Here is a 26,978-nt window from a genome sequence, read left to right as displayed (position 1 = left end):
AATGAAGTATGTTCAGATGCTCAGAGATATAAAGAAATAGTCTCATAGAAAGAACAAGAAACTAAGAAGCCAAATAGCAAAATAAAAACAAGAGTCTATGAAAAAACAATTTAAAAAATTTATAAATCAAGTATATAGTCATTGAAATTAAAAGAAGAGCTGGGGTAAACTCTAGATCAGACTTAGCCAAAGAGATAATTAATGAATTGGAAAATAATACTATAGCTAGTACCCAGAATCAGCAGAGACATAAAGAAAACATTAAAGAATAATTGACAGATAATTAAGACAGGCAATAAACTAAGACTCTAACCTAAATCTAATGGTACTGCCAGAAAAAGAGAAAAGATGAAATGGCATAAAAACAATATTCAAAGAAAAAATGGCTGAGATTTCTCTAGAATGAAAGAAAACATAGGTTCTCTAGTAAGAAGTGAATACTGAGTGCTAAGAAAAATAACCTGATTCTCGGTCATTTAATAGTGAAGTCACAGAACATCTAGAACAGAAAGGGAAGATGAATTACCAACAAGGAATAATTGCAGAAAACAAGGTCACCAAGGGGGAACAAGGAGGGAAGAGAGAAACTTGGAGACTGGGATGGACATATACACACTGCTATATATAAAACAGATTACGAATTACAACCTACTGGGAGCACAGGGAACTCTGCTTAAAACTCCACCCATCTACATGGGAAGAGAATCTAAAAATCAGTGGATATATGCATATGTATAACTGATTCACTTGCTGGACAGCAGAAGCTAACACCACATTGTAAGTCAACTGTGCTTCAATAAAAATTAAAGAAGATAAGGAATAGTTGAGTTCTCAGTAATAGTAATTTTCAGAGGATAATACCTTTTAAACATACGAGAAATATCTACATACACATATAGATAACACATACTGTACACTAGACCTTAAATGTTCATTACCTTAACTCTCTGGCAGGGCAAGGAGGAAGAAGTTGTATCATATATTAGAAAATAACTGGAATTTTCAGCTCACCTTCCACTCCTCACCCTTTGCACCAGGATGCAACAGCAGGCCTGGCACATGGGCATTTACTGAGGAACAGGGATCTCACAATATCACAAGGGAATTCATCCCTTCCCTGAGTGCTGACAAGTCTTCAACCAACAAGATTCTTAATCCTCCTCAGAATGGCTCAAATCATACAATGAATAACATGAAAGAAGCTCAATCTAAGGTGGTAGGAAGGGAGCAGACTATTAAAGTGTTTACTGTGAGACATACACAGAGTGAATATGATTTGGGGGTACTAATGTAACACAAAAAGTGGTTGCATGTTACTCTACAAAGGCTCATTTAAACTTGCTGGAAAGCTTGGTATTCACAGGATGAGCTTTATGTAGGTGACAGTTTGGTATTCGTGCTTAAGAAACTGGTTGAACTAAGATTCAGAGAGTGCAGGGAGGGAAAAGGTATCAAATAACTCAGCAGAAGAGGAAAATAATCTGTGAGGTTGAAATATGGGCTAGAAAGTCTGTAAGGCACACTGACATTAGAGGACCCCAAAAAGATGAATAATGGTGAGCTGGCCTCATTGAATCACATCTGTCAGATCACTGCTCTGTGGCTGAAAGGAAATTGTCCCCCGAGTCTTTGATCTGTGTGATTCCTGGGTCACTGAATACATCAGCTTTATCTATGGCTTATTACATCATAAGCCAGATTTTCTCTATGGCTGAAGCCTCAAAATTATAGGGCAGATGCCTAAAGGGTTCAATTAATTCAACAACAGAAAGCATTTATTAAAAGAGCAAAAGTTTTCAGTGTGGGTGTGGGTTTGAATTCCTTAGTTAGACAGTAGACTAGGAGGAGAAAGAGGGCCAGCAGGAGGGTCCTGCCTTCCACCCTGCTTCTAACTCCAAGGTGAAGCTGGGCGAGCTGCATATCCTGCCTCTGACCTTTGCATCTGCTATGCCCTCTACCTGGAACATTCCTCAGATATCAATATGGCTAACTTCACTTCCTTCAAGTCTTTGCCCATGTGTTACCTTCTCCGTAAGACCTTTCCTGGCCCTCACATCTAAACCTCCCATAGCCCCTTTACACATTTCTTCTCTCCCTTTCCCCCCAATTACTTATCACTGCCTAGTACATGTGCTACCTATTTGCTTTGTTTCTTGTCTGTCTTTCCTTCTCCTACCAAGGTACAGACTCCACAAAGGCAAAAACTCTTCTGTTTTGTTCACTGATATGTGCCCCAGCATCTACAGCACACTGGCTGCACCTCCATATAAATCTGTTGAGTGTGCAAGTGAATCTTGCATAAGCCCCATGACAGCTAGTGTTCCAGTATTCCTGAACGCTAAGCTAAAAATATTTATCTATTGCAAGAATTCAGATACAACTTATAAATCTAACCACATTCCATTAACTCCAAACTGAGGTTAAGAACTTCCTCTAAAGTAATTATTGCACAGTACATCTGCTTTTGTAGAAACCTGATCACTTGGTTTAGATCAGGCAATTTACATTCAACACTCAGATAAGGCATCTGAGCCCTCTGCTGACAACTAAACTAGAAATTGACAGACTGCAGGAAGGATAATGCTTTGGCTTTCTAAATACAGCACTGCCTTTTCTCAAAAGAGCTCAAAAATAGAGAAGAAAGATCTGAACAGGATGAGTAAAAACCTTATCTATTTCTGCTAGAATGTTGGTTTCTGCATATATTTTCCTCTCCTAAAGTCTAACAAAGAGACACCTGTAAAACGTTATAGGTAAGGTGCTCTTCACATTCACTTAGGCCCAAATCAAAGAATCCAAGTAAAAGATCATGTCTCTCTTTATGGAATCATGTTCTAAACTGTCTACCTATATGGGTGCCTAGACATCAGCCAAGAGATTACGAAGCTTGAGAGGAACCCAGATGGAAAGTTTCACAAGTGAAGCAATTGATTTGCTTCCATAACACCTTAGCTAATTCTCTTTTGTAATTATTGATATTTAACTTAAAAAGTTAGAAGGCTCACTGACATTAGAAGAAATTTTATACTATTGGGTGGATTTAGAAACTAGAATAATGGGCTTCCTCAGAGCAATAAATACTATTGTAATTAGCTAAATTAGCTAAATTTCCACCACTCATTTTCACTAAAAACTACATTCCCTAAACACATAACTTGGCTAAGACTCTTTTTTCCTTGGGACTTCCCTCAGCACTCCCAACGCAGGAAGCCCGGTTTGATCACTGGTCAGGGAACTAGATTCCACATGCCGCACCTAGGCGTTCACATGCCACAATGAAGATGGAAGATCCCAAGAGCCATAACAAAGACCCAGTGTAGTCAAACAAATAAATAAAAACAAACACTCTGTTTATTGCCTCCGAACTGTGGACTCTGAAGCTGGCAACCAAGAGAACAAGCGGAAACAAGAGGCAAAGATACTGAAATTCAGAGACAAAAATCTGGTTTATAAAATAAAGCTTAGAAGAAGAACTAAATTACCTATAATCACAAGTAATTACCAAAATGGCAAGTAGCTATAAGAGCAAAAGCAAAGAAACTAAAATATTAACTGTACTTTCACTTATGCAAATCTATTTAATTTTCTGTAACCATAGCCTTATTTGTGGTATTTAATTGAGCTAATAAAAACTATTAAAAGGCAACAGATTAATATAGATGGTAATTTTTCCTTTTCATTTCAGGGCTGAATCTTGTCCATTTCATCACTTCTAAAATGCATTAAAGCCAAAAAAAAAAAAAAAATGCATTAAAGTCAAGAAAGAACTATCTACTGAGACTTGTTGTCATTAAGCTCTTGCCCTCTTTGAAAATAATACCAGCTCTCTTTAATACCTATAGGAAGTCACCACTGTTATTATTATCTTGAAGAAAGAAGACTGTTTTTAATGATGTAATAATTGAATTTAGGGAATGTAAATTAGAAGATTTTGTGTAATATTTTCTTTTTTAGAAGGTAGGATAATAGTTCTGACATCTAGAAAAATACTACTTTTCTGTAGAAATGAAATTGTAAACTCTACCACAAATTAATGTGAGTAGGTGCTACTCTCAGACTGTCACCTGATCCTGGAAATCACGTGAGCTATAGAAGGTGGGGGAGGTCAAGAAGGGATGGAGGATAGGGAGGCCTTTAAGCCTTACATTTCTCCCAGGTTTGCATTTCCATTGGAGTACCTGGCTAAATGGTAAAAACGGAGCTGCTTGTTCTAGGACAGAAGTCTGAAGCAACATGCAGGTGACAAACTGCTCTTTGCCATTTTATCTAACATGTGGCAAATTACAGTTTTAGCCAAGAGTCTCACTGTCTGGAAGAACTTGGAGATCTTCTGGTCAGAGGTGCATTCTCTCAGGGAGGGGATGAGCATTCTAGAGAAGCAGAACCTCTTGCAGCTGGGTTCTGTGAGCCAGCTTTGAACAGCAGCATGGTGGAGCTGCTAGCAGAAGGCAGGAAGACAATGCTAAAGCCAGTTTATTTCACCAGACAGTGACATTTCCAACTGCAATTTGAGTTTTGACCAAGTTGTAATAGGAGGGAACTGGGCCCTTGAGAGAGGGTCAGATGGGTTAATCACTAAGATTCCTTCCAACTCTAAGACACAACAATCCTTGACTCAGTAGCTCACTAAACATTTGGGAGTCCTGTGTGCCAGCACACAGCGTGATTTTCAATACATATCCTTCTTACACTACAGCCACCTTATTTGTGAATATTCCAGCACAGCAGCAGTTTTTACTATAGCACACGGAGGGTAAAAATTATGGCCAAGCCTGTAACTTACGTAGTGGAGCTTGAACTTGCACTCATCTTCAATCTCATCTGCACTGTCTTCATCAGAAACTTCTCCTTCTTCGGCATCATCGCCAAGGTGGTAAGGCAGCTTCTTGCCCTGAAATGAGACAAAACACCCAATTTAAAAATGAAAATTCAGGGACTTTTCCTGGTGGTCCTGTGGTTAAAAATCTCCTGCTAAGGCAGGGGACACAGGGTCAACTCCTGGTCTGGGAAGATCCCACATGCTTCAGGGCACACACCTCACACCTAGAGCCTGTGTTCTGCAACACCAGAAGCCACCACGATAGGAAGCCCACAGACCACGATGAAGAGTTGTCCCCACTCACTGCAACTAGAGAAAGCGACAAAGATCCAGGGCAGCCATAAATGAATTTTTAAAAAATGAAAATTCAGCAAGATAGGGGCATGAGGATTAAGAGGTACAAAATGCTATGTGTAAAATAAGCTATAACGACATATTGTACAGCTCAGGGAAATAGTCATTATTTTATAGTAACTTTAAATTGAGTCTAATCTATAAAAATATTGAATCACTATGTTATACATCTGAAGCTAGTATGTTATAAATTAACTATACTTCAGTTAAAAATAAAATACAAAATAAAAATGAAAATTCACAATAGCCCAAAAGTGGAAATAACCCAGTGTCTACTAACAGATGAATGGATAAACAAAATGTGGTACACATACACTGAAATATTGCTCAGCTTTTAAAAAGTGAGGAAATTCTGACTCTTGCTATAACATGGATGAACCCTGAGGACATTAGGCTAAAGGAATTAGGCCAGTCACAACACAGTATTATATGATTCCATTTATATAAGGTACCCAGAGTAGCCAAATTCATAGAAACAAGAAGCAAAACAGTGGACTCCAGGAGCTGGGAGGATGGGGAGCTGTTTAATGACTATGGAGTTTCACTTTTGCAAGGAAAGTGTTTTCTGTAACAAGGCAATGTGAAAGTACGTAACACTTCTGAACTGTACACTTAAAGAGGGTTCAGATGGTACGTAAGTCTTATGTTGTATTTTACCACAATTAAAAATAATTTTTAAAAATTGAAAAATGAAAATAAAATGTGTTATTCCTTACTTCAGACTGACTTGAAGGTAGATTGCTTGAATTAGGGGCAAAACAAAGGGGGAAGAGGCTTTAAAGAAAAGGCATTTTTATTACTTCCAAAGAAGTATGCCAAAGAATTGATGCTTTTGAACTGTGGTGCTGGAGAAGACTCTTGAGAGTCCCTTGGACAGCAAGGAGATCAAACCAGTCAGTCTTAAAGGAGATCAACCCTGAATATTCACTGGAAGGACTGACGCTGAAGTTCCAATACTGTGGCCACCTGACTCACTGGAGAGGACCCTGAAGCTGGGAAAGATTGAGGGCAGGAGGAGAAAGGCACGACAGAGGATGGGATGGTTGGATGGCATTGCCGATTCAATGGACATGAGTTTGAGCAAACTCTAGGAGACAGTGAAGGACAGGGAAGCCTGGGGTGCTGCAGTCCATGGGGGTCACAAAGAGTTGGACATGACAGCAACTGAAAAACAACAATTAGGGGTACTATATTAACAAATGAAAGTCAGACCAGGCTTCTGTTTGAGAATATATGACTTAACATAATAGGCATCACCCCACCCCATGTCCTGAGAGCAGTCTGTTCTCCTGTGCAGGTTCAAAGTGCCCTTCCCTCCTGCTGGCAATCCCCTCTGCACAGAGCAGGCTAGTTTTTATAAGTAAGTGCAATGATATGCCTGCCCAGCTGGTGCACATCCCTCACAACCGATCACTGACATACTTCAGGAATTAGGGACTTTTGGAAAACGAGGGGGAATTCCTATGGCAAAAGGGTAGAAAACCCAAGTTATAGAATTACATGCTCATTATGATCTCAGTGATGTATAAAAACTCAAGGAAAAACTCTGGCAAGAAATATGGTCCATTATTAATAGTACAAATCTCTGGGTAACAGCACTATGGATGATACCTATTTTCTCCTTTTCTACACTTCCAAATTCATATTCAGAAAAAGAAAAAGTAAATAACCAGAAGGCATGGCCCAGCGGCCTGATAAGAGCTTCTAGGGCAGCTAACCATCTGTATTGGTAAAGCATCATACTTGCAAGCAGAAAGGAAAACTAATAGGAAACTGAATCCCTCCCCAAATCTTGGGGGTTTGGGGAGACAGAATCAGGCTCTGTGGCGAAGTGGCCAAGGTCACAGTAGTAGGCAGCCTCTAAAATACCCCCAATGGCTCCTACCTCTTGGTTTTTATGCCCTTCTAAAATTCCTTCTCCTTGATTGCGGGCTGGACCTAGGGCTCCTTCTAATGAATGGAAGACAGCAAAAGCAAAATGTCTAATAACTTTAGTTCTATGAGGGGATTCCTAAACACATAAAAATGGGGGAAATTCTTTAAACATAGAAGGATGTGCAAATGCTTGGCAGCCAAAATTAATAATACATTTCTAAATATCTTCGCAGACAACTAACCAGGCTGTCTTTTCTAAACTCAGATTCCAGGGACTTCTAGTATTTCTGCTTTTCACACCATGACTGGGCCCACCTTCAGCACTCTGGATCTTTCCCTAATCCACCCTCCTACCTCCGCAGGGCCAACAGCATAGTCAGATTTTCAGAGAACACCTCCCTCCCAGTCTTCCTGTACCTTCCCTGATACCTGAGCACTTGGCCTTGGGTGCTTGGCATAGTGATAAATTCAAAGCTGGTTAAATCATTTGTGTAATGAAAAAAAAATCTATATTAAGAATCCAAACTCAGGGTTTGAATACCTAAATATTTTCTTCAAATTACAAAAGGATGTTTATAGGTTTAAAAAGTTGGTATTTAATTTGCCTTCATACCACTATGTAATACAGTTCTTGTTTGCGAAATGAAAACTACATTCTTTCCCATAGTATATACAACGTAGGTATAGAAATATGGGTATATATATACATTTTTACTATGATTCTAATTTAGAATAGCAAAATATTGTTTTCACATCTTCCTATATATCTTTAATAACAAGGTAGCTTGGAATTAAGGTAATGATGTCTATATATTACTTTAAGTCTTATTGATATAAGTCCCCTATAAACTGAGTTTTATATCTCTTCATTTTAGAGAGCATTGTAGAATAGCTAAGATAACATGTATAGCAGTACCAGAAATAAGGTGCTCAATTAGGTGGTGACCAGACATAGTCAGGGATATACGAACCTCCTTCATTTATTCACCACCAGTTATTCAGTCAACACTGTTTTGAGCACAATGACAAACACCAAGTTGGAGCTGTACAGAAGACATTTAAAACATAGTGACAGCAATCCCCTCTTTTGAGATACCATCTTAGTCAACGTTTTTTCAACTGTATTTAATTGGAGGATAATTGCTTCACAATGTTATGTTGGTTTCTGCCACACCACAAAGTAAATCAGCCATAAGAATACATATGTCCCCTTCCTCATGGACCTCCCTCCCTCCCCCAGCCCGTCCCACCCTTCTAGGTCGTCACAGACCACAGGGCTAGACATACGTCTCTGTGTTATACATATGGTTTGTATAACTAGCTATCCATTTTACATATGGTGTAGATGTTTCAATGCTACTCTCTCAATTCATCCCCCTACTTCCCTGACTGTGTCCACAAGTCTGTTCTCTATGTCCGTGTCTCTATTCCAGCCCTGCAAATAGGTTCATCAGTATCCTTTTTCTAGATTCCATATATATGTGTCAATATATAATATTTGTTTTTCTGACTTAACTTCACTCTGGATAACAGACTCTAGGTTCATCCACCTCACTAGAACTAATTCAAATTTGTTTCTTTTTATGACTGAGTAACACTCCATTGTATATATGTGCCACAACTTCTTAATCTATTTATCTGTTGATGGGCATTCTGACTGGTGTAAGGTGATACCAAATAAGCAACAGCAATTCTGGAGTGTTGCACATGGTTTTGACACCACAAGAAAGAAAGGGAAATGTAACCACCATGAGCAGTAGTGATGGGCAGGCCTGGCAGCAGCACTCACACTTCAAAGCCCTTTCACTTAAATGTGGCAGTAGGTACAGGGTAAGGAAAGTTGCCATCTCAGAGTATTCACAAGGCATCCTCATTTTCATTCCTTTTACTATCTCATTAAAAGACAGGAGGGCCATATTTTCTGCCAGCTTTTCTAATGTTCCTGGTCCTTGAAAGATACATTTTTCAGGCAGATAGGAAGAAAAGCAACAGAACAGAACATTATCTCTTAATGCCTTTTATGAACAGAGTTACTCATAAGGAAAATTATAGAATAAACTAAGGTATTCTTGCTGGGATAATCCCATGGACAGAGGAGCTTGGTGGGCTACAGTCCAAAGGGTCATAAAGAGTTGGACACGACTGAGCAATTAACCACACATGCAAGGTAGAATTTTATGAACTTAACAGAGGTCCGTTGTAAACAAAGAATGACCCAAAAGTCCCCCTCTGATCTACATACTGTTTCATGCAGGAGGTATGCTCAAGAATTAGATTGATTCCTCCACGGTATATGGAAATATTTCTAGAAACCGGAACCATAGCCACCTCTTAGCTTCTAGCAGCATGGCCCTAGGAGAGTGGTTAACAACTCTGTGATATCTCTACAGAATTAAAATGCTTGGGCTAGATAAGGCTTCTTTCAGCTGTAAGCCTGTGGAAAAATTACTGTTTGTTATTAGTTTTGTTCAAAAGCAAACTTTCATTTACTTTTCAGGAGATACACATACACACACACACACACACACACACACACACACACACACACACAGAGCTGGCCCTCCATATCCAAGGGTCGATTGAATCCACAGATGCAAAGGTCCAACTCTACTAGACCATTCATGAGGGACTTGAGCATCACAGATGGGGAAACAACCCCCTATGGATACTGACAGATTACTGTGTATATCTGTGTGTATGTGTGTGCACATATATGTGTGTGTTTATGTGTGCGTGTGTGTGTGTGTGTGTGTGTGTGTGTGTATTGTGCATGCATGCATACTAAGTCACTTCAGTCATGTCCAACTCTGTGATCTTATGGACTGTAGCCTGCCTGGCTTCTCTGTCCAAGGGATTCTCCAGGCAAGAATATTGGTATGTATTAAACATATGGGAAGGCATGTGTGTATAATTATAATAATGAACAACTTGCCCATCTCCAAAGAAGTAAGTAGTCATTCAAATACTGCCTCTGGGATCAGAGATGCTAAAGGATCTTAGCATCTAAGCAATACTAAAGATTGCTCAGATGCTAAAGGAACTTAGGAAAATCAGGTCCCTTGTTGTTGGTTCAAATGGGAGCTTTCTGCCCCAACAGATCTCGGAAATCTCCTTAAAGTTTGGAGAAGGTTACTGCCAGCAAATTGACCACAGCTGTTTTGAAATACCCACAGCCCACATCACTGCCACTCCTTCCAATAAGTATCTCGGGTCTTTTGGCTTTGATTCATCCTGGTGCCCATCAGCCCTCGGGCATTTGGTGCCCAAAGCCCAGTTATGCAGAAGGGAACTCAATGAGTTTATATCAAATATTCCTTAGGTTCCACTGTCCAAATGGACTCATTCGGTATTTATTCTTCTGACTGCTCGGCTAAAGACATGAAAATATTTACAAGGTTACAAAGGTGGCCCTGAGCTTTCTAACCCAACTTTCTAGCCCAGTTTTCACCACAAGAGTTTACCTTAGCAAGATTTCAGGAACACTGACCTTAACATTATTTCTTGCATTATATAATTGGAGCTTTTATTCAAAATGCTTTTACACATACAAATGCCCAACGACATCTCTTTGATGGATTCAGCCTATAATTCTCATTTAACTGACAGAAAAACAGGTTTTGACCAATTTCAAAGATGAATAAAAATTTTCCATGCTGTCCTCTACTAACACCCCAGTTCAAGTCTTGCTATGAAATTACAGTCTGACTTTCCTAGGCCTCCACTGTGCTATTTGGTTTCTGTACACACCTCTTAAAGTAAAATATAACTCCATTTAAATATTAATATTCTACTGCTTTTCCTTAGGTTTTCGGTTTCAAAACAATACAACTATCCAAAATGTTTTTAGTCCAAATACACAAAATTAGCTGGGATTAAGTGAATCACATCAGCAATCTGAAATCTCAAGAAGTTGTCTTCCCGGCTATTCCTTGTATTAATAATATTCATTTCAGGAAGCAGGCTTCCTCTCTGAGAAGATCTGTTCATGAAATGTCATTCTATTCGCCTACTGCTCCTCCGCACACACGAATCCTACGGGGCGTTATGTCTGTGCCTGTGCTGCACTTTGAAGCCAGCTCTTCTCACTTACATAACCCGGGCTGATCAACCATGAAGACTTTTTTTGACAGACAGTTATTGGAGCTTGAAATGGGAGAGAAGAATCTGAAAGAAATGCTTCTGGATACGGACAGTACGAGCCTCTCCTCTGATGTAACGCTTGTCTCCCGTACACGGGCTTCTCTCCAGCGTGACCCACCACTGACTAAAACATTCAACATTTGGCTCACAGTATTGATGTTCTGGCTTCATAAAAACAAACCCCAAAATACATGTTCAGTCAGTAATAAGCTTTTTCTAAAGGCATGACTATAAATAAACTGGAACAAGGTGCATGGATAAGTCTAGACAACCCTTCACCCTTGACTCTATTATTGACTCTATTATTCTCTTGATAAACCCATTTTTAATCTTTGAGAGAGGAAGGGCTTAGTAGATCACGAGTGCTTTTTGTTGCATTTCTGAGATACTTACCTTCACTAGGATTTTGCCTTTCAAACTTTGAGGGCTTGGAAGCTGCTTGGTCTCTCCCGTGTCTATCGATGACAGGTCGAGTTTGTCTTGGAATATTCCTTTCAGGTACTGAGCAATTTTCCTTTGCTGCTGGACACTGCAGTGATTCTCAATGGACAGGATGACTGGAAACCTGAGAAAATAACAGCACATTGTAAAGGCATCGACCACAGCAACTCACAGGGACTTTTGAAAATCATTCCGTGTTCATTGTGTTCTTACAGGCCTGGTGACAGCATTTGTGAAAGAGGTGATGATTAAAATGCTTCTAAAATGAAAACAATGAGAGACACATTTTTTAAAAAAAACTCCTCTGGCCAAATATACCTTACCAGGCATAATGGGTGAACTCAATACCAATCCACATGGGATGACTTAGTCTAATATTTTGCATCTTTCTCCCTCACACATATATATGCACATACACAGTACATATATTATGTCTCTTTTACAAGAAAAAATGAAAGAGAAAATTTTGAGAGATAAGAAACATAAAGAAAGAAAACTCATAATGTAATTTTGTCTTATTCATCCAAATTCTAGAAACATCTAGGAGACCACTATCATCAAATGCAATATATTTACTCTAAAAATATATATTCAGTACACAGCTTGAAAATTACTATTGAGGATAAAATAGCATAATGGAATTTGTGTTTTATAGTGTCCTATATCAGGCATTTCAAAGTTATTTGTACAGAATTATATATTAGTCTTCACTTTTAGAAAGGGGAAAAAAGGCAGGCATTCTCCTTTAGCACTCAGGTTTATGTGCAGAGATGTGAGACCCTAATGAAATGATTATCACAGAGAGCCTGAGGAACCAGGAATGATTACATGACCTTACTCCTCTTTTGACTTTGTTTTTTCCTTGGAAAAACAAATTCAGGTTTATTTTTTCCCCTAGTTTTCCATCACATATCTTCTCAAGTAATAGGCAATAGATTTTTTTCATAACATACAAACCAATATTTAAATTGCCTAATATGTCTATGTGGATAAAAGGTTTTATTTCTGGGCTTATATAACAAGCACAAGCTCCACAATACAGGCTATGACCTTCTGAAATCACATTCTATCCTCATTAGTAAATCTCATGGCAGAGGTAACATAAGAGATGAACCTTTGTGACTGAGGTTGGTTTGGTTACTTGACTATAATTTGTTTACTCTTGTGTCCTCACATGGGTCTCACCCAGTGTGTTAGAAAGAGAGAAAAACAACAAACTAGCAACGCTGAGTTGTCTACACAATCACATCAGGGAATTCTAGCAATGAATTTTAAAATTATCAATCTGTTTACAAAAAGTCTGTGTCTATTAGTGTCTAGTGATTCTTGGTGTATAAAGCACTGCTTCTCAACAGGGGCAGGGGTGGCTGTGTGGCACCCCTCCCAAAGGGACATTTGTCAATATCTGAAGACATTTTTGGTGGTCACAGTGTTGTGAGGGGGGACTGCTACTGGTGTTTAGCGAGTATAGTCACCAATGTACTCACTGTCCTACAATGCATGAGACAGTTCCCCATAACAAAGAATAACCTGGCCCAAAATGTCAGTAGTGCCAAGGCTTGAGAAACCCTGGTATAAAGATGCAACTAAAACTTAAGAAAAAGACTGAATTTTTAAAAGGTGTTAAACAAGCTTATTGACTATTTTCATTTGAAGTGCTTTTCTCCTAAGGATCCCCAAACTTGAAGTTAGCACTGTCAAGTCACCAGAGTAATTAGATAGCAGGTCTTCTCAAGGCTCTACTTCAGGGGCAAATCCTTCAGCAACCTGGCTAAGATGAGGAGCAATCAGGGTAAAATGATCCATCACAATTTAGTCCTCGAGATTCTTCCATGTGGAAGATACCAGAAACCAAGCCTGCTATGCAGCAAGTGTCTCTTATCAGAACAACATTTTAACTTCATATTTTTTTTTTTTAGTCACTCCCCTTCTTTTCTTTATTATTTTATTTCTCCTAACATGGTTAATTTTGCCTGTTTTTTATTTTATTTTATTTTTTTTATTTTTTATTTTTTTTTAATTTATTTATTTATTTTTTCAGTGGGTTTTGTCATACATTGACATGAATCAGCAATGAGAAGACCAAACATTAGACATTTTAAAGGCCACTAAGGTCTATAAAATTAATTTTATGCAACTGTTAATTTTAATTTGCCTCTTTTTAATGCAGAAGTCATTTATTGAATGTCTGGTATATGGCAGGCACAGAATGAATAAGGGGGGAGTTTCCTGGTGGCCTAGTGGTTAGGATTCCAGGCTTTCACTGCGGTGGCCCAGGTTCCCTCCTTTCTCGTTCACTCCCTGGTCAGGGAACTGAGATCCCACAAGTCACAAACAGCGCTCCCTTTCCCCACAAAAAAGAGTTTTGTTGTTTTTTTTTTTAAAGAATAAGACACAGCCACATATTTTCAATGAGCTCATGATCCTAAAGACATAAAAGGAGGCAAGTCACCAACAATTGCAAGAAAGTGCTGTATGATATGACAGAAATACACTCAGAGAGCTAAGGACAGAGAAAAGGAGCATTTAAATAAACTGTGGTATGGGGAAGTTTGCCAAAGGGACAATGCCTAAGCAGTCTGCTGGGATGAGCAAGAATTAGGGTAGTAGAATAATAGGGATGACTATTTCAGATAGAGAGAAGGGCACAGGCAAGGGGGTTGGTGTGGGGGGAGGCTGTGCAAGCAATGGGATCCCTAGGGACTCCGGAAACTGTCCGTGATGGCAGAAGTCAAAGTCCCTGTGGAGCAATGGTAGAAGGTGACATGGAAGAGTAAGAAGAGGCCGGCATGGAAGGCGTGATCATGTATGACAGGGAGCCTTTGAAGGACTTGAAGAAGAATTACATCATCTGCTTATATTTTCAGAAAGAAAGGTACGACTCCCGTGTGGAGGATGAACCAAAGAGAAGTGGAAATGAAGAGAAGGCGATGGAGTCAAAAGATAATTTGGCAAGTAGAACTGACAAGACTGGCTGAATCAAGAGTAAGTCCCAGTTTCTATAAAACCAGTGGTAAGCAGTGCTACCTTCCGAACCAGAGCAAGGGGAAGCCTGGCAGAATGAGAGGCTGAGTTCAGTTTGGGATGGAGCCCCCGTGCCGGCAGGAGTTTTAGCCTTGTTCAGTGCTCTGGCTCCCTACACCTATTACAGGCTGCCTGGCTTGGAGTAGGCACCATTAAATAGCTAAGTAAGTGTCTGAATAAACAATGAAATTTGTTGGTTTTCAGGTACCTATGAGCTACTCAGATGAATCTGTACTAAGAATTTTTCAATATATCTCTGAAACCTAGGGAGAACATTCTCGATATATAATTGGCAAATAACCAAGGAGTAGACCAAAGACACGTTGGGAAATAATGACTTTTTTCTTTGTTTTGTGACTACACCACTTGGCATGTGGGATGTTAGTTCCCCAACCAGGGATCCAACCTGCATCCTCTGCATTGGAAGTGCAGAGTCTTAACCACTGGACCATCAGAGAAGTCCCAGAAATAGTGACTATTAAAGGAGTGAGAAAATGGACTAGAAGATCATAGGCTGAAGAAAGGGAGTGAGAAGCAATGGCAGCAATAGAGGAGAGAGTGTTTTAACAGAAGACACCCCCAAAAGCAAGTATTAAGGAGAAAATATTCACTGTCATCCAATGCCAAGGAGAGGTCAAGTGACATAAAGATTCCAGACACTGCAGTATATATAGGACATCCAACAAGTCTGAAAACCAAGACATTATTATTTTATTGTATTGCCATACAACACTGATGTACGGATGTGAGACTATAAAGAAAGCTGAGTGCCGAAGAATTGATGCTTTTGAACTGTGGTGTTGGAGAAGACTCTTGAGAGTCCCCTGGACTGCAAGGAGATCCAACCAGTCCATCCTAAAGGAGATCAGTCCTGGGTGTTCATTGGAAGGACTGATGTTGAAGCTGAAACTCCAATACTTTGGCCACCTCATGTGAAGAGCTGACTCATTGGAAAAGATCCTGATGCTGGGAAAGATTGAGGGCAGGAGGAGAAGGGGACGACAGAGGGTGAGATGGTTGGATGGCATCACCAACTCAATGGACATGGGTTTGGGTAGACTCCGGGAGTTGGTGATGGACAGGGAGGCCTGGCGTGCTGCGGTTCATGGGGTTGCAACTGAGTAACTGAACAGAACTGGATAATACTGATAAGCTATTTATTATGTACAGTAATCTGCGTTTCTAAACTTTATGGACACTGTACAACCTGGGTTTAGAAACTTTGAGGTCACTCTTTGAAAGAATATGCTTCAAGGAGGCAGCATCTTGAGAGAGAATGGGGTAAGAAACGAAGAGAGCACACGAAAGCATGGTTGCAGGGCCCATGTTATTTGTTCACACTGTTTCGTTGGGAAGGAGGGAGAGAACTGGGGCAGGAGAAAGGGAGATGTAGCCTCCAAGGAAGCACGTGGTTTGGCGGCCAAGTTACAGCAGGCAGCGTCCCGCGTGCCAGCTGAGCCCGACTCCCCGCTGTGCTAGACTTACTCATTCTTCACAAAGGCATGCTTGTTGATGGTCTCCACAACGTCTCTGAAGAGGATCTTCGAAGTAAGCGTGTAACCGTGGTGTACCACCGGCTCTCCATCTGGGCCATCCCAACAATCAACTGCCAGAAAAAGAACATCACATCAACAACTCAAAGTTTCTGGTGTTTCCTGATATTTCTGGACATATCGGACAAGCATTAAGTTTACTGTTTGAGATTATACACTATGATGATCATGACAGAGATGTCAGACCAAAATGAGTGTTCTGGCATATTTATCAGGATAAGGAATAAAAGATTATAAATGATTTACTATGAATGCTTATAGTTAACAAGGAGGTCATACAATCAGCTTAGCATTTACCAAGAACTCTCATTAGAAACTGATCTAAATCCAAGAGACTCAGAGAATGAACTTCTGGTTGCTGGGGTGGGGGGGGGGAGGATGGGGAGAAGGGATGGCTAGGGAGTTTGGGATGGACATATACACACAGTTATATTTAAAATGGATAATCAATAAGGACCTACTGTATAGCACAGGGCACTCTGGTCAACACTATGGGCAGCCTGGGTGGGAGGGGAGTTTAGGGAAGAATGGATACACGGGTTATGTACAGCTGGATTCCTTCATTGTTCACCTGCAACTATCATAACACTGTTAATCAGCTATACTCTAGTATAAAAATAAGTTTTTCAAAGAAAAAAAAGAAATTGATCTAAATCCAACTGACTGTGCTTGAGGATAGCAATATTTCTTAACAGATTATTTCTCTAATTTTACTTCTTCTTATTCACTTTACTGTTCTTTTATGAATTATCAATGACCCTCTCAAATCAAAACCAGGGCTTTTCATTATCGTTCACTTAAACTCATTATTAAACTCATTTCATTATATTTATTTCCATTTTATTAATTCTACAGTAGCTGTAAAATAGCATTGACTTCTGAAGTTCAAATCTTCAGGCCCTGCTAAGACTTATGTGAACACAGACAAATGATTTAATAATGTATTGTTTCTCCATCCATAAAAGGAAAACTAAGAACAAGACTTGAATCATAAGTTTGAGTGATTTATAAATAAGTACCTGTGAAGGTGATTATAATCCTGCATGGCACATAGTAATCATTATTGTTATTGACACTATTGATAGTGTTATATGTATGGACAAACTCACTGGCCCCCAGCTGAAGAAACACAAAAACTTCCTCACCATCCTCCCTGACTCAAAGTTTGTCTTCCCTTGTTTTACATTCCACTACAGACTAATTTCTCCAAACACTGCCTTCTCCATGTCACTACTTTGCTTTGAAGCCTATTCAATGCATAATATAGCATCCAGTACATATTATGTACTTAGTAGATTATGTCAAATTTATTCATAAATAAGCTATGGAAGCTGCTGCCTGCTTAACTCCAAGGTCTCTCCCTATCTCTGGTGCTAGAGACTTGCCATTCAGCTAAGCCTGTCTTCTCTCTGGCCCTGTTCAGAGCTGGACTACAATTCCCAGCTTCCCTTGCAGTAGGACATGCTACTGAAATGTGGGTAGAAGTGATGTGCACCTCCTCCATGTCCATGAAAACCTGCCTTACACAGTCGTTCATGCTCCCTCTTCTGCTGTGATTTGGAAGTTGTGCTGAAGATGGCACAGATGCTGAGGGAAAGAGCCTGCACCCCTAAATCACTGCCTGAAAGACTCCCCAATTAGGAACAGCTATTTCGGACTTCACATAAAAAATACATTTCACTTGTTTTAAGGCACTAGGATTTTAGGCTTAACTCCTTAAAAAACTAGTTAATTAATATCCTAGCTCCTGTTTGACAAGTCAAAACTTTTTTTCTCCTAACAACCAAGCTACCAGACTTCTTCCAGTTAGGCAAGCTTCCTCACATACAATCCTACTTCCATGTCTTTGCTTCCTTCATTTAAGGTCAACTGACATGTCCTCCTCCACTTTGCTCATTTCAGTCCCAATCAAGGGTCAAAGCCCTAATTAAGGATTTGGATCCTAAACAAGGATCCCCATAGATAACCTTGCCAGCTCTCATGTCATTGCCCTTTCTTATAACAGGGGGTCACAAATTCAAATACCAGCAAGAACCTGAAAGTGAAAGCATTAGTCGCTCAGTCGTGTCCAACTCTTTGCCAGCCCATGGTCTGTAGCCCTCCAGGCTCCTCTGTTCATGGGATTTCCCAGGCAAGAATATTGGAGTGGGTTGCCATTTCCATCTCAGGGGATCTTCCCAACCCAGGGATGGAACCCACATCTCCTGTGTGGGCAGGTGGATTCTTTACCACTAAGCCACCAGGGAAGTCTTTGGGCCTGAATGAAGTCAAATATATGAAGGTATCTTCTCAGAAGAGAAGCTCCATCCATCTTTTGACATGTATTTTATATTCTTTGTCTTTGAATACAGACATGAAAAAAAAATAAGCAGATGTTTCAAAAGTATGTAACTTAACAATATACCCCAATTTATATCCCATCTTAGAAGAAAAGGGGCATAGCAGGGTTCCTCATAAATGAGTTACTATCTTTTGAAAAAGAATGCAAAGTAGTAGGCAATGCCTCACTAACTTGATTATCATATACCCATAAAAATATCTCTTCATAAGTAACCACATTAGTCATGTGGTGTTCTCTTGCAAACATTTATAATAAGGAGAATTTGCATAGTTGAGGATGGTCTCCTAACATTCACTTTTTAGGTCTATTTTATCACGTGTCTGTTAAATGAGGAAAACAGCACTCCCAAATGGTTGCAGGCATGTGAACGACTAGCATCCATAGCTGAGTTCAAATGGCCATGAAGACCTCTTGTAAGAGCTAGTGCTGTGACGAGAATGTTGGCAAAGTAGAAATCCTCTAACCAATTTCCTAGCCACGAAATAGCCAGGCCCATTTTTTCAATCAGACCACACAATAGAGGCCCCCGAAAGCACCCTGACAAAGAGTTGGTCAGACCTGAGGGCCAGCTGAGAGGTTAACATGACAGCTTTTCACAGTGGAATTTAGAAATGTTCCACCCTGATAGCGCTCTCAGAGATAACAGGGAAAGCTGTAAACCGATTATAATGGCAATGCAACATCAGTTCCATAATGAGAGTGAAAATCCCCTGGACAGAACATCCATATTTATTAAGCAACTAGGGCTGAAAACCAAGGGAAATGAAAGGCCATGTAAAAAAGAAAAAAAAAAATGTAGTCTATGTGATTTGTTGACAAACCCACTTCATCAAAAACAAGACTGATTAGTGTTCCTCAAGACACTATATACACCCTGACCAAGGATATTGCTGCAAGTGAACTAATAGAGATGGAAAACACAATATTAACAACACAGAAGCTTGAAAGTGGAGAGATTCTTCAGGTCACAGTACCATGAAGAAACTGTCCAGAAGCATTACTCTCCATCTCTAAGTGCTATACATGCCAAGGGCTGCTTCAGAAAATTATCTGTGGGCCTGCAGTTTTTAATCCACCACCTGCTACAGTCAATAAATCAGGTTCCTTAAATCCTAGCTGCAGCTGCTTAACAATAAAAACAACTTCACCCGGAACCAAGGTAGATAAAGCACTGCTGGGTGTCTATAGATTGGTGCCTCCGGACCCAAGATTGAAGTGTAAGCTAAGATCTTCAAATTACAGGGCTGACAAATTGTCAGGAGAGCATGAAAGATCAGGTTATCAAGTTCTGAAGTCTTTAAGAACATGTAGATATTTAGATGCCAAGCAAATGCCTCCTATTAAAGCCAACCTTCCCTCTGTGCTTTGCATTATGTTTTCTGGCCTTCCTTATGTGACCAGATGGCTCGCATTTGACCTCACGTTGGGCTGGTCATGTCATTCAATGCTTGTTCCTCCAAAGACCACACAGGCTTCCTGGAGAAGCAAAGTGGCGCAGTCAGACAGCTTGGGTTGAAATACCAGCTTTCTGTACCTTGGAATACCGTACCTTCCCAGCTACGGGACCTTGAGTCACCAACCCTACCCCTCTTCTTAAGGAGATCACTCCATCTTCCTTAGTGCTGTAAGAACTAAATGAGAATGTATGGGAAGCAATTAACCAGAACCTAGCCCACAAAAGGGGATGAAATCATGGTGAATTCCCTGTTCCTTCCCAGTACATTAAAAGCCAAGGTGACCACCATAGTTTCAAACAGGAAGCTGAGTACGTACAAAGCTGACCAAGTCTCCCAGATAAATACACTTCTTCTCAACAAAACCTTCCAGAAACAGCAGCTTGACTTTCGCTATCCAGTCGTAGACTATCGCAGCCGTGAAAAGTTCAGGCCGAACCATAGAGGAGGAATTTGTTGCTGCAGGTTTGGGGAGGGAGATATTTGGGAGATTGTAGTCCCCTAAAGTGTCTTGTACATTTTCACATACACTTACCCATGAAGGTCTTTGAAAGTGATCTCGTATACTATCACATAGAAAACTCAGAATTGTGGAATCTTTATCTTGTCTGGATCCTACCATTGAGTTCACACATTGTTATTTAACTGACTGATAGGAATATCCACGTAAATGTTACAGTTACTATAAACCCAACCCAGAGAAAGCTGAACTCATCCACGCTCTTCCTCTCAGGCTCCATCACTCCTTCCAGCTCTCCCCTGCACGCCTTACTTCATTCACTTTTCTGGCCAGGTCTGGCAAGTTTACTTCTTTACTATCCATATAAGTCTCTTTCTTTCTCACTTAGTCTAAGCTTTCATAATCTAATCTTCTATAATCCTTCCTTTGAATCACTTCAATAGCTTTCCCACCATTCTCCTTGTCCCAGTTTTACCTCTCTTACCCCTCTACAGACATATATCATTAAAAAAAAATTATCTTCCTACACTGCTGCCCAAGCAATCTTTCTAAACTGCAGGCGTGACCGTATCACTGTAGGTATTAAAACAATTCACAGGACCCTTATTACCGAAAGCTAAACCTGAAGCTCCTTATCATAGCACTCCAAACCCCTTCTTGGAGACTCATCTATTTTCCCAGACTGACTTCTTATCTCATTTTACCTCACCCCTTCACTCTCTGTACCCCCTCTCTACCATGTATGCATCAACTGGTAGAATTCTCACGCCATATTATTGTTTTTAGTGTCCACGTCTTCTATTAGACTGTGAGCTACTTAAAGACAGAAACTAGGTCTCACATCTGTGTTCTCACCCCCAGGAACCACATAGAAATTTAATAAATGTTGGCTTATTGACACGTCATTAAGTATCTTAAAAATAAACAGCTATTCTAAACTATTTTTACCATTATTTAATCAAAAAACTTCCTAGGACATGGCGTCCATGTTCATCACAATTTTTCAGCACCTGAAGGTATGCCTCCCAATTGCTAGTACATCTCTCTCTCCCTTCTGAACTGAAGAGGGAGAGAGTTATGAACTAAGAATGACTTTACAGAGGAGCTTTTCCCTGGTGGTCCAGTGCTAAGACTCTGCACTGCCAATGCAGGGGGCCTGGGTTCAATCCCTGGTCAGGGAACTAGATTCTGCACACCACAACTAAAAAAGGACCCTGCATGCTATAACTGGAAGATCCCACATGTCCAAATAAATAACTGTTTTTTAAAACGAAAGAAAGATCACAAAGGTCCTGCTCACTCTTTAAAAAAAGAAAGAAGAAGAATGACTTTATAATAAGTGGAAAAATGGTTTTCATTAGCGTGCGTGCATTTTTCAGGTCTCCATCATTTCCACTAGACTTTATTGACTAAAGGACACATTCATCGGCACACACTGGCGCTCAGACAAAGCACGCACCTTCCACACAGCGACAGCCCTCCTGCAGCACCCGCGCGTACATGTCCGCTTTGGACTGAGACAGGAGCTGGTCCCCGGTCAGGTATGTGTTGTGGGAGGACGCGATGTAGTAGTTGCACAGGGGCTGATCCATGTCCTGGTACACTTCATGATGCAGGGGGTTAAAGATGTCACAAGCAGGACTGCGCATGAAGTTCGTGAAGCCTTTGGAAGAGAAAGGGAAGTGTTATAGCTTCAAAGCCACGGACTTCCCTGGTGGTCCAGTGGTTAAGACTGCCTTCCAGGGCAGAGGGTGTGGGTTCAATCCCTGGTTGGAGAATTAAGATCCCACTTGCCTCGAGGCCAAAAAACCAAAATATAAAACAGAAACAATACTGTAACAAATTCAACAAAGGCTTAAAAAACGGTCCACATCCAAAAAAAAAAAAAAAAATCTTCAAAATAAATAAGTAAATAAAGCCTATATACTTACCTGACTCCAACCTGAGTACAAAAGAGATCAAAGTGTGTCCACAGTGCTTATCTTATTTACCTTCAGGACAACCTTTTCAGGGAATACTGAGGCAATAGGGGATTGCCCAGGTCAAGTAGTGTCAAAAACTGCAATATGACTTTGGGGAGTAGCAGTTTAAATGTAACCTAAAGAAAAACAGATTTCTTAAGAATCTTGATTAGGGGAGTGAGGGGCTTATTGCAAAGCTATTCAGTAACTTCCGAGCTCCAGCTGTGAGTATGCAGTGTGACCTACTGGGTGACTGATGCAATGTTAAAGCCATATTTATCCAAAGTGACACACTGATCAACAGCAATCTGATAGGCTGTTAAGCTGATTTGAAAAACAGTATTGTCTGTGTCATAGTGGAGGTCAAGGTCAGGAATTAGGCATAGCCTAAAATCAGGGTATGATTATTTGACTATGAAGCTGGTTTGGGAAGATGCTGCTAATGGCTAGCACATTTGATAAAAGTGATAAAGTGCTGTAAGATTATGTAGAAAACCCTATCAGTTTTTCTACAGTTTTTCAAAAACATAAGTGTCTGGGTAGGAGAGGCATTCATTAATACATCAACAAATACGTAAATGTCCTACAAGTACTTAAATGATCACTAGGGTAAATCATTTCAGGTCTTCAAAAATCCTGTGGTAAAACCACCAGTAGATATCCTGGCAAACTCTGGAGAATTTCTTTATGCTCGTCTTCATGGTTATGGCCATAACTTAGAAAACATGTTTAATTCCATCTCTTAAGGCCCTACACCAAGGAAGTGATTCATTTATTGGTAAAGAAAGGTCCAAATTAGTTTATCTTCTTTCATTGTTTTTAAAATAGCTTTTAATTATATAAACATTAAATCATTTCTCTTCATTTTAATTAGTCTCTGTCCCCGGAAGTAAACATACAGTATCAAAACCCCCTTGTCCACACTGAGCCTGTTTGGGGAACAGGCGGCCAACAATCAAAACTGGTGAGATAAACCACGGCTTCGGATGCTTTTGTGGGCAGTGGGGGGTGATGGTGGTTTTTTTAATTAAGATTATCTGTTCTGCCTAGGACCTGTTCTCTTTTGGGTAGCAGGCTACAGTTCATTTCCCTATATATTTTAAATACATGGAACTTACAAACACATGCAGCTATATACATACCATTTCATTCATATGTAAAAACCTAGGAGCTAGATTCTGAGTATAGAACTGTGGGCAAATTACTTAATTTCTATAAGCCTCACTTTCTTCAACTATAAAATGAGATAGTTATTAACAAAATTATCAGTTCCTACAACCTCTCTACCACTACCAACTAAGTAAAACAAGTTAGTTGCCAACATTTTAAAAGAAACATATTTATTTTAAGACAAAATTCTCCTTCCTTAGGTTGAAACTATTTCTAAAAATTAGGTATTTAAGAAAAGTCAAAATATTTCTTGGCATATATCATACATAGTGGCATCAAGCTGACTTGCTCAGAGTGGAAAATGCTGTTGTCATTGCAAAAGTAAGAGAAACACCAAAATCATGACGTTTGATTTGTAGGATTTTATGTGTGTGTTGTGGATTTTGTTTGAATCATCTGTAATTTCATATCTCCTGATTTCTTTTGCTAAAAATTTTGCTAGAAGGTAACTTACCAATACTGAATGGAGAAATGAGAAATTAAGAATATTAATTATTTTACCTTCTATGCCAAGGACATTTTTCGCCTTATTTTCTTCAGAAACTTCAAATTTCCTTATGATGTCAATACAATAGTCTGTTGTCACATTTGTCATCTAAACAAAACAGAACAATAGTAGAATACCTGCAATTTCATGAGATATTTTCCTCCATGCTAAAAAGGCATATGGATTTTTAAAGTATTCTTGATACAATGCAAAATGGTGAAATGAGCAGTATTTGAGGTTACTTGTGTCATAACTACATAATCTTTGGAAAATGACTATGAACTCAGTATTCCTCTGCATCTTTCAGATTTAATCAGTGAAAATAGTTCTTCAGCTATTAGACCAATGTTCTCCATGAAGCAATAAGATTAATAAAACCAGGTCAATAATCAGTGCAAATGCATGACTGAAATCCACTCACTATAAGCTAGTAGCTAGCAAAAGTAACGCCTTCAATACAAACACTGAAGTTGGCTAATCATAAATTGTATGTAAAAAGAAAATGACTCCCTACCAAAGCATAATGTTCTAGGTAAATCCACCTGTGTGTATATATCTACAGATCCTTCCACCAACTCATGGGAGCAATCTGCCATAGTGATTCAAGAACATAAAGGTTAGCAAAAGAAAATAAAAAGGTAGGTGAGAACTCTGGAATGAGAATGCTTATATTCAAATCAACTGCCTCATATTAACATATAACATGTACTCTTAATATGCAAATAAACTGCCTTACTTAAGAACACATGTAACAGTGTGTTCTTACATAAGTCACTTCCCTTCTCTGTGGCTACCTTATAAGGTAGCTGTGAGGATTAAATAGATTAATAATTCTAAGAAAAATGTATGGTACCCAAAAAAGCTGTATATGCTAATAGTACTGAATTAGTCTGAAGTTTGCTCCCTGATAACTCAGCTGGTAAGGAATCTGCCTGTAATGCAGGAGACCCCGGTTCGATTCCTGGGTCGGGAAGGTCCCCTAGAGAAGGGATAGGCTACTCACTCCAGTATTCTTGGGCTTCCCTTGTGGCTCAGCTTGTAAAGAATCTGCCTGCAATGTGGGAGACCTGGGTTTGATTCCTGGGTCGGGAAGGTCCCCTAGAGAAGGGATAGGCTACCCACTCCAGTATTCTTGGGCTTCCCTTGTGGCTCAGCTGGTAAAGAATCCGCCTGCAATGTGGGAGACCTGGGTTCGATTCCTGCGTCAGGAAGGTCCCCTTGAGAAGGGAAAGGCTACCCACTCCAGTATTCTGATCTGGAGAATTCCACGGACTGTATAGTACATGGGATTGCAAAGAGTCAGACATGACTGAGCACCTTTTACTTTGCTGCAAAGACATTACAAGCTTAGTGTGTTACTAGGAAAAGCAAGGAGAAGCCAATGGCAGCCCACTCCAGTACTCTTGCCTGGGAAATCCCATGGACGGAGGAGTCTGGTGGGCTGCAGTCCATGGGATCACAGAGTCAGACACGACTGAAGCGACTTAGCAGCAGCAGCAGCAGGAAAAGCAAACTCTGAGAATAATCTCTTTAATACTAACAAAGGATGTGATATTTTTATCAAAAATTCATTCAGTCCCACAATTGAACAACAATATTTAAATATACTAATGAATAACAGAAGATAAGTTGGGAGCCAGTATTTTATATTTCTATGATATTCTCAAAAATCCCATTACCTCTTAGGTTCAATACTTATGTTCTAGTGAACTCTAATTCAAACCATCTATTTAATATCATTTAAATTTTTTGCAGGGAAAAATAAGCTCTACAGTGCAACCATTTTTGCATGTTTGAAAGAGCACAGAATGCTTTGTTCCCCTAAGGCTAACTGCATTCTTTGTATAAATTTTACAGTCTTTACTGCATGTAGAGGCCTCCTTAGCAGACATCACCCCAAAATACATAAATACATGATATGCTACCTGTGAGTAACATGACTGAGCCAGTCTGGCTTTTGACTAGCTCATTGATTCATCTGCTATAAGCTAGAGACTTATCACATGCAGTTTAAAAGATAAATAATTTCTCACAAAATAGAAAGAAATTGATTAAAAAAAATTATATGTTCCATTGGAAGACTGAGTTTACATTGCAATTATTTGGTTTATGAGACCATTTGTTCAGAGACATTGGGGCCTTGCACTAGCCTCAGATAGTCTGCCAGGAGACTGTAAGATCTAAAAGCAAAATTCAAAAAACAACAAGAATAAAAAAATCCTGGCATCCTAGGATGGAGCTAATTGCCCATGAGAACACGTTACTAGCTCAAAACACAAAGAATGTGCTAACGAAAATCATCGTATTTGAAAAGTATTCATTAAATTAGTGAAAATATCAGTAGGCATTCTAGAAAGTCCACAATTTTCTGAGCACCATATAAAAATTAATGAGAGCTAATCGAAAATACAAGTATTAAGGATTAACTCATTGAAATACAGTAAAACCTCATAACAATGAGAATGGAAATGTAAGCAAATCAGTTCCCATCCCCTCTCCAGCCTTGCTTTCATTTAATTAACCTCCCAAGAGCAAACTCCTGCACTTAACACAATTGAGTTTTTCAGACCTCACTTGGAAAGTTATATTGGGATTTTACTGTATGAATGAAAGTTCAACATACGTTAATATTCTTTAGTGTCCTTGTCCCCCTTGTTTTGAGTTCTATTTGACATGACTGATAAGACGAAATAGGAACATTTTCTCCCTCTTTCCCACGGAGTTGACTTGAAAGTCTTGTTTGCTATCAATATCTGAGCCCCTCACTGTCTCTTAACACCGACGATTGTTTATTCTATGTAAGGCAAGTGGTGTGAAAAAGAACTTGAGGAAAACTTGATAACATGTTCATAATGTAATCAATGTTGTGCAGTTTATTAAAAGTTCTTACATCCATAAT

The 26,978-nt window shown here is 39.5% G+C and overlaps 1 protein-coding gene and 1 non-coding gene across 4 annotated transcripts in view; one reads left to right on the top strand and one right to left on the bottom strand.

Annotated features, from left to right (window-relative positions):
- Nucleotides 1-26,978, bottom strand: part of PLCH1 (phospholipase C eta 1) — a 227,446-nt gene that overhangs the window by 45,628 nt on the left and 154,840 nt on the right. For all 3 annotated transcript variants that reach the window (XM_043473939.1, XM_043473940.1, XM_043473941.1), the window contains exons 7-11: nucleotides 24,094-24,187; nucleotides 21,921-22,124; nucleotides 16,139-16,259; nucleotides 11,582-11,753; nucleotides 4,784-4,891 (exon numbers count right to left, since the gene is read on the bottom strand). In XM_043473939.1, the coding sequence (XP_043329874.1) occupies nucleotides 4,784-4,891; nucleotides 11,582-11,753; nucleotides 16,139-16,259; nucleotides 21,921-22,124; nucleotides 24,094-24,187 (699 nt within the window). The remainder of the gene's footprint in view (nucleotides 1-4,783; nucleotides 4,892-11,581; nucleotides 11,754-16,138; nucleotides 16,260-21,920; nucleotides 22,125-24,093; nucleotides 24,188-26,978) is intronic.
- TRNAG-GCC lies at nucleotides 21,571-21,642 on the top strand. The gene has a single exon. It is a non-coding gene; the product is annotated as a tRNA-Gly (tRNA).

This window comes from Cervus canadensis, chromosome 7 (genome assembly GCF_019320065.1).
Source record: "Cervus canadensis isolate Bull #8, Minnesota chromosome 7, ASM1932006v1, whole genome shotgun sequence".
NCBI classification, from domain to species: Eukaryota; Metazoa; Chordata; class Mammalia; order Artiodactyla; family Cervidae; genus Cervus; species Cervus canadensis.
This window is presented reverse-complemented; position numbering and strand designations above follow the sequence as displayed.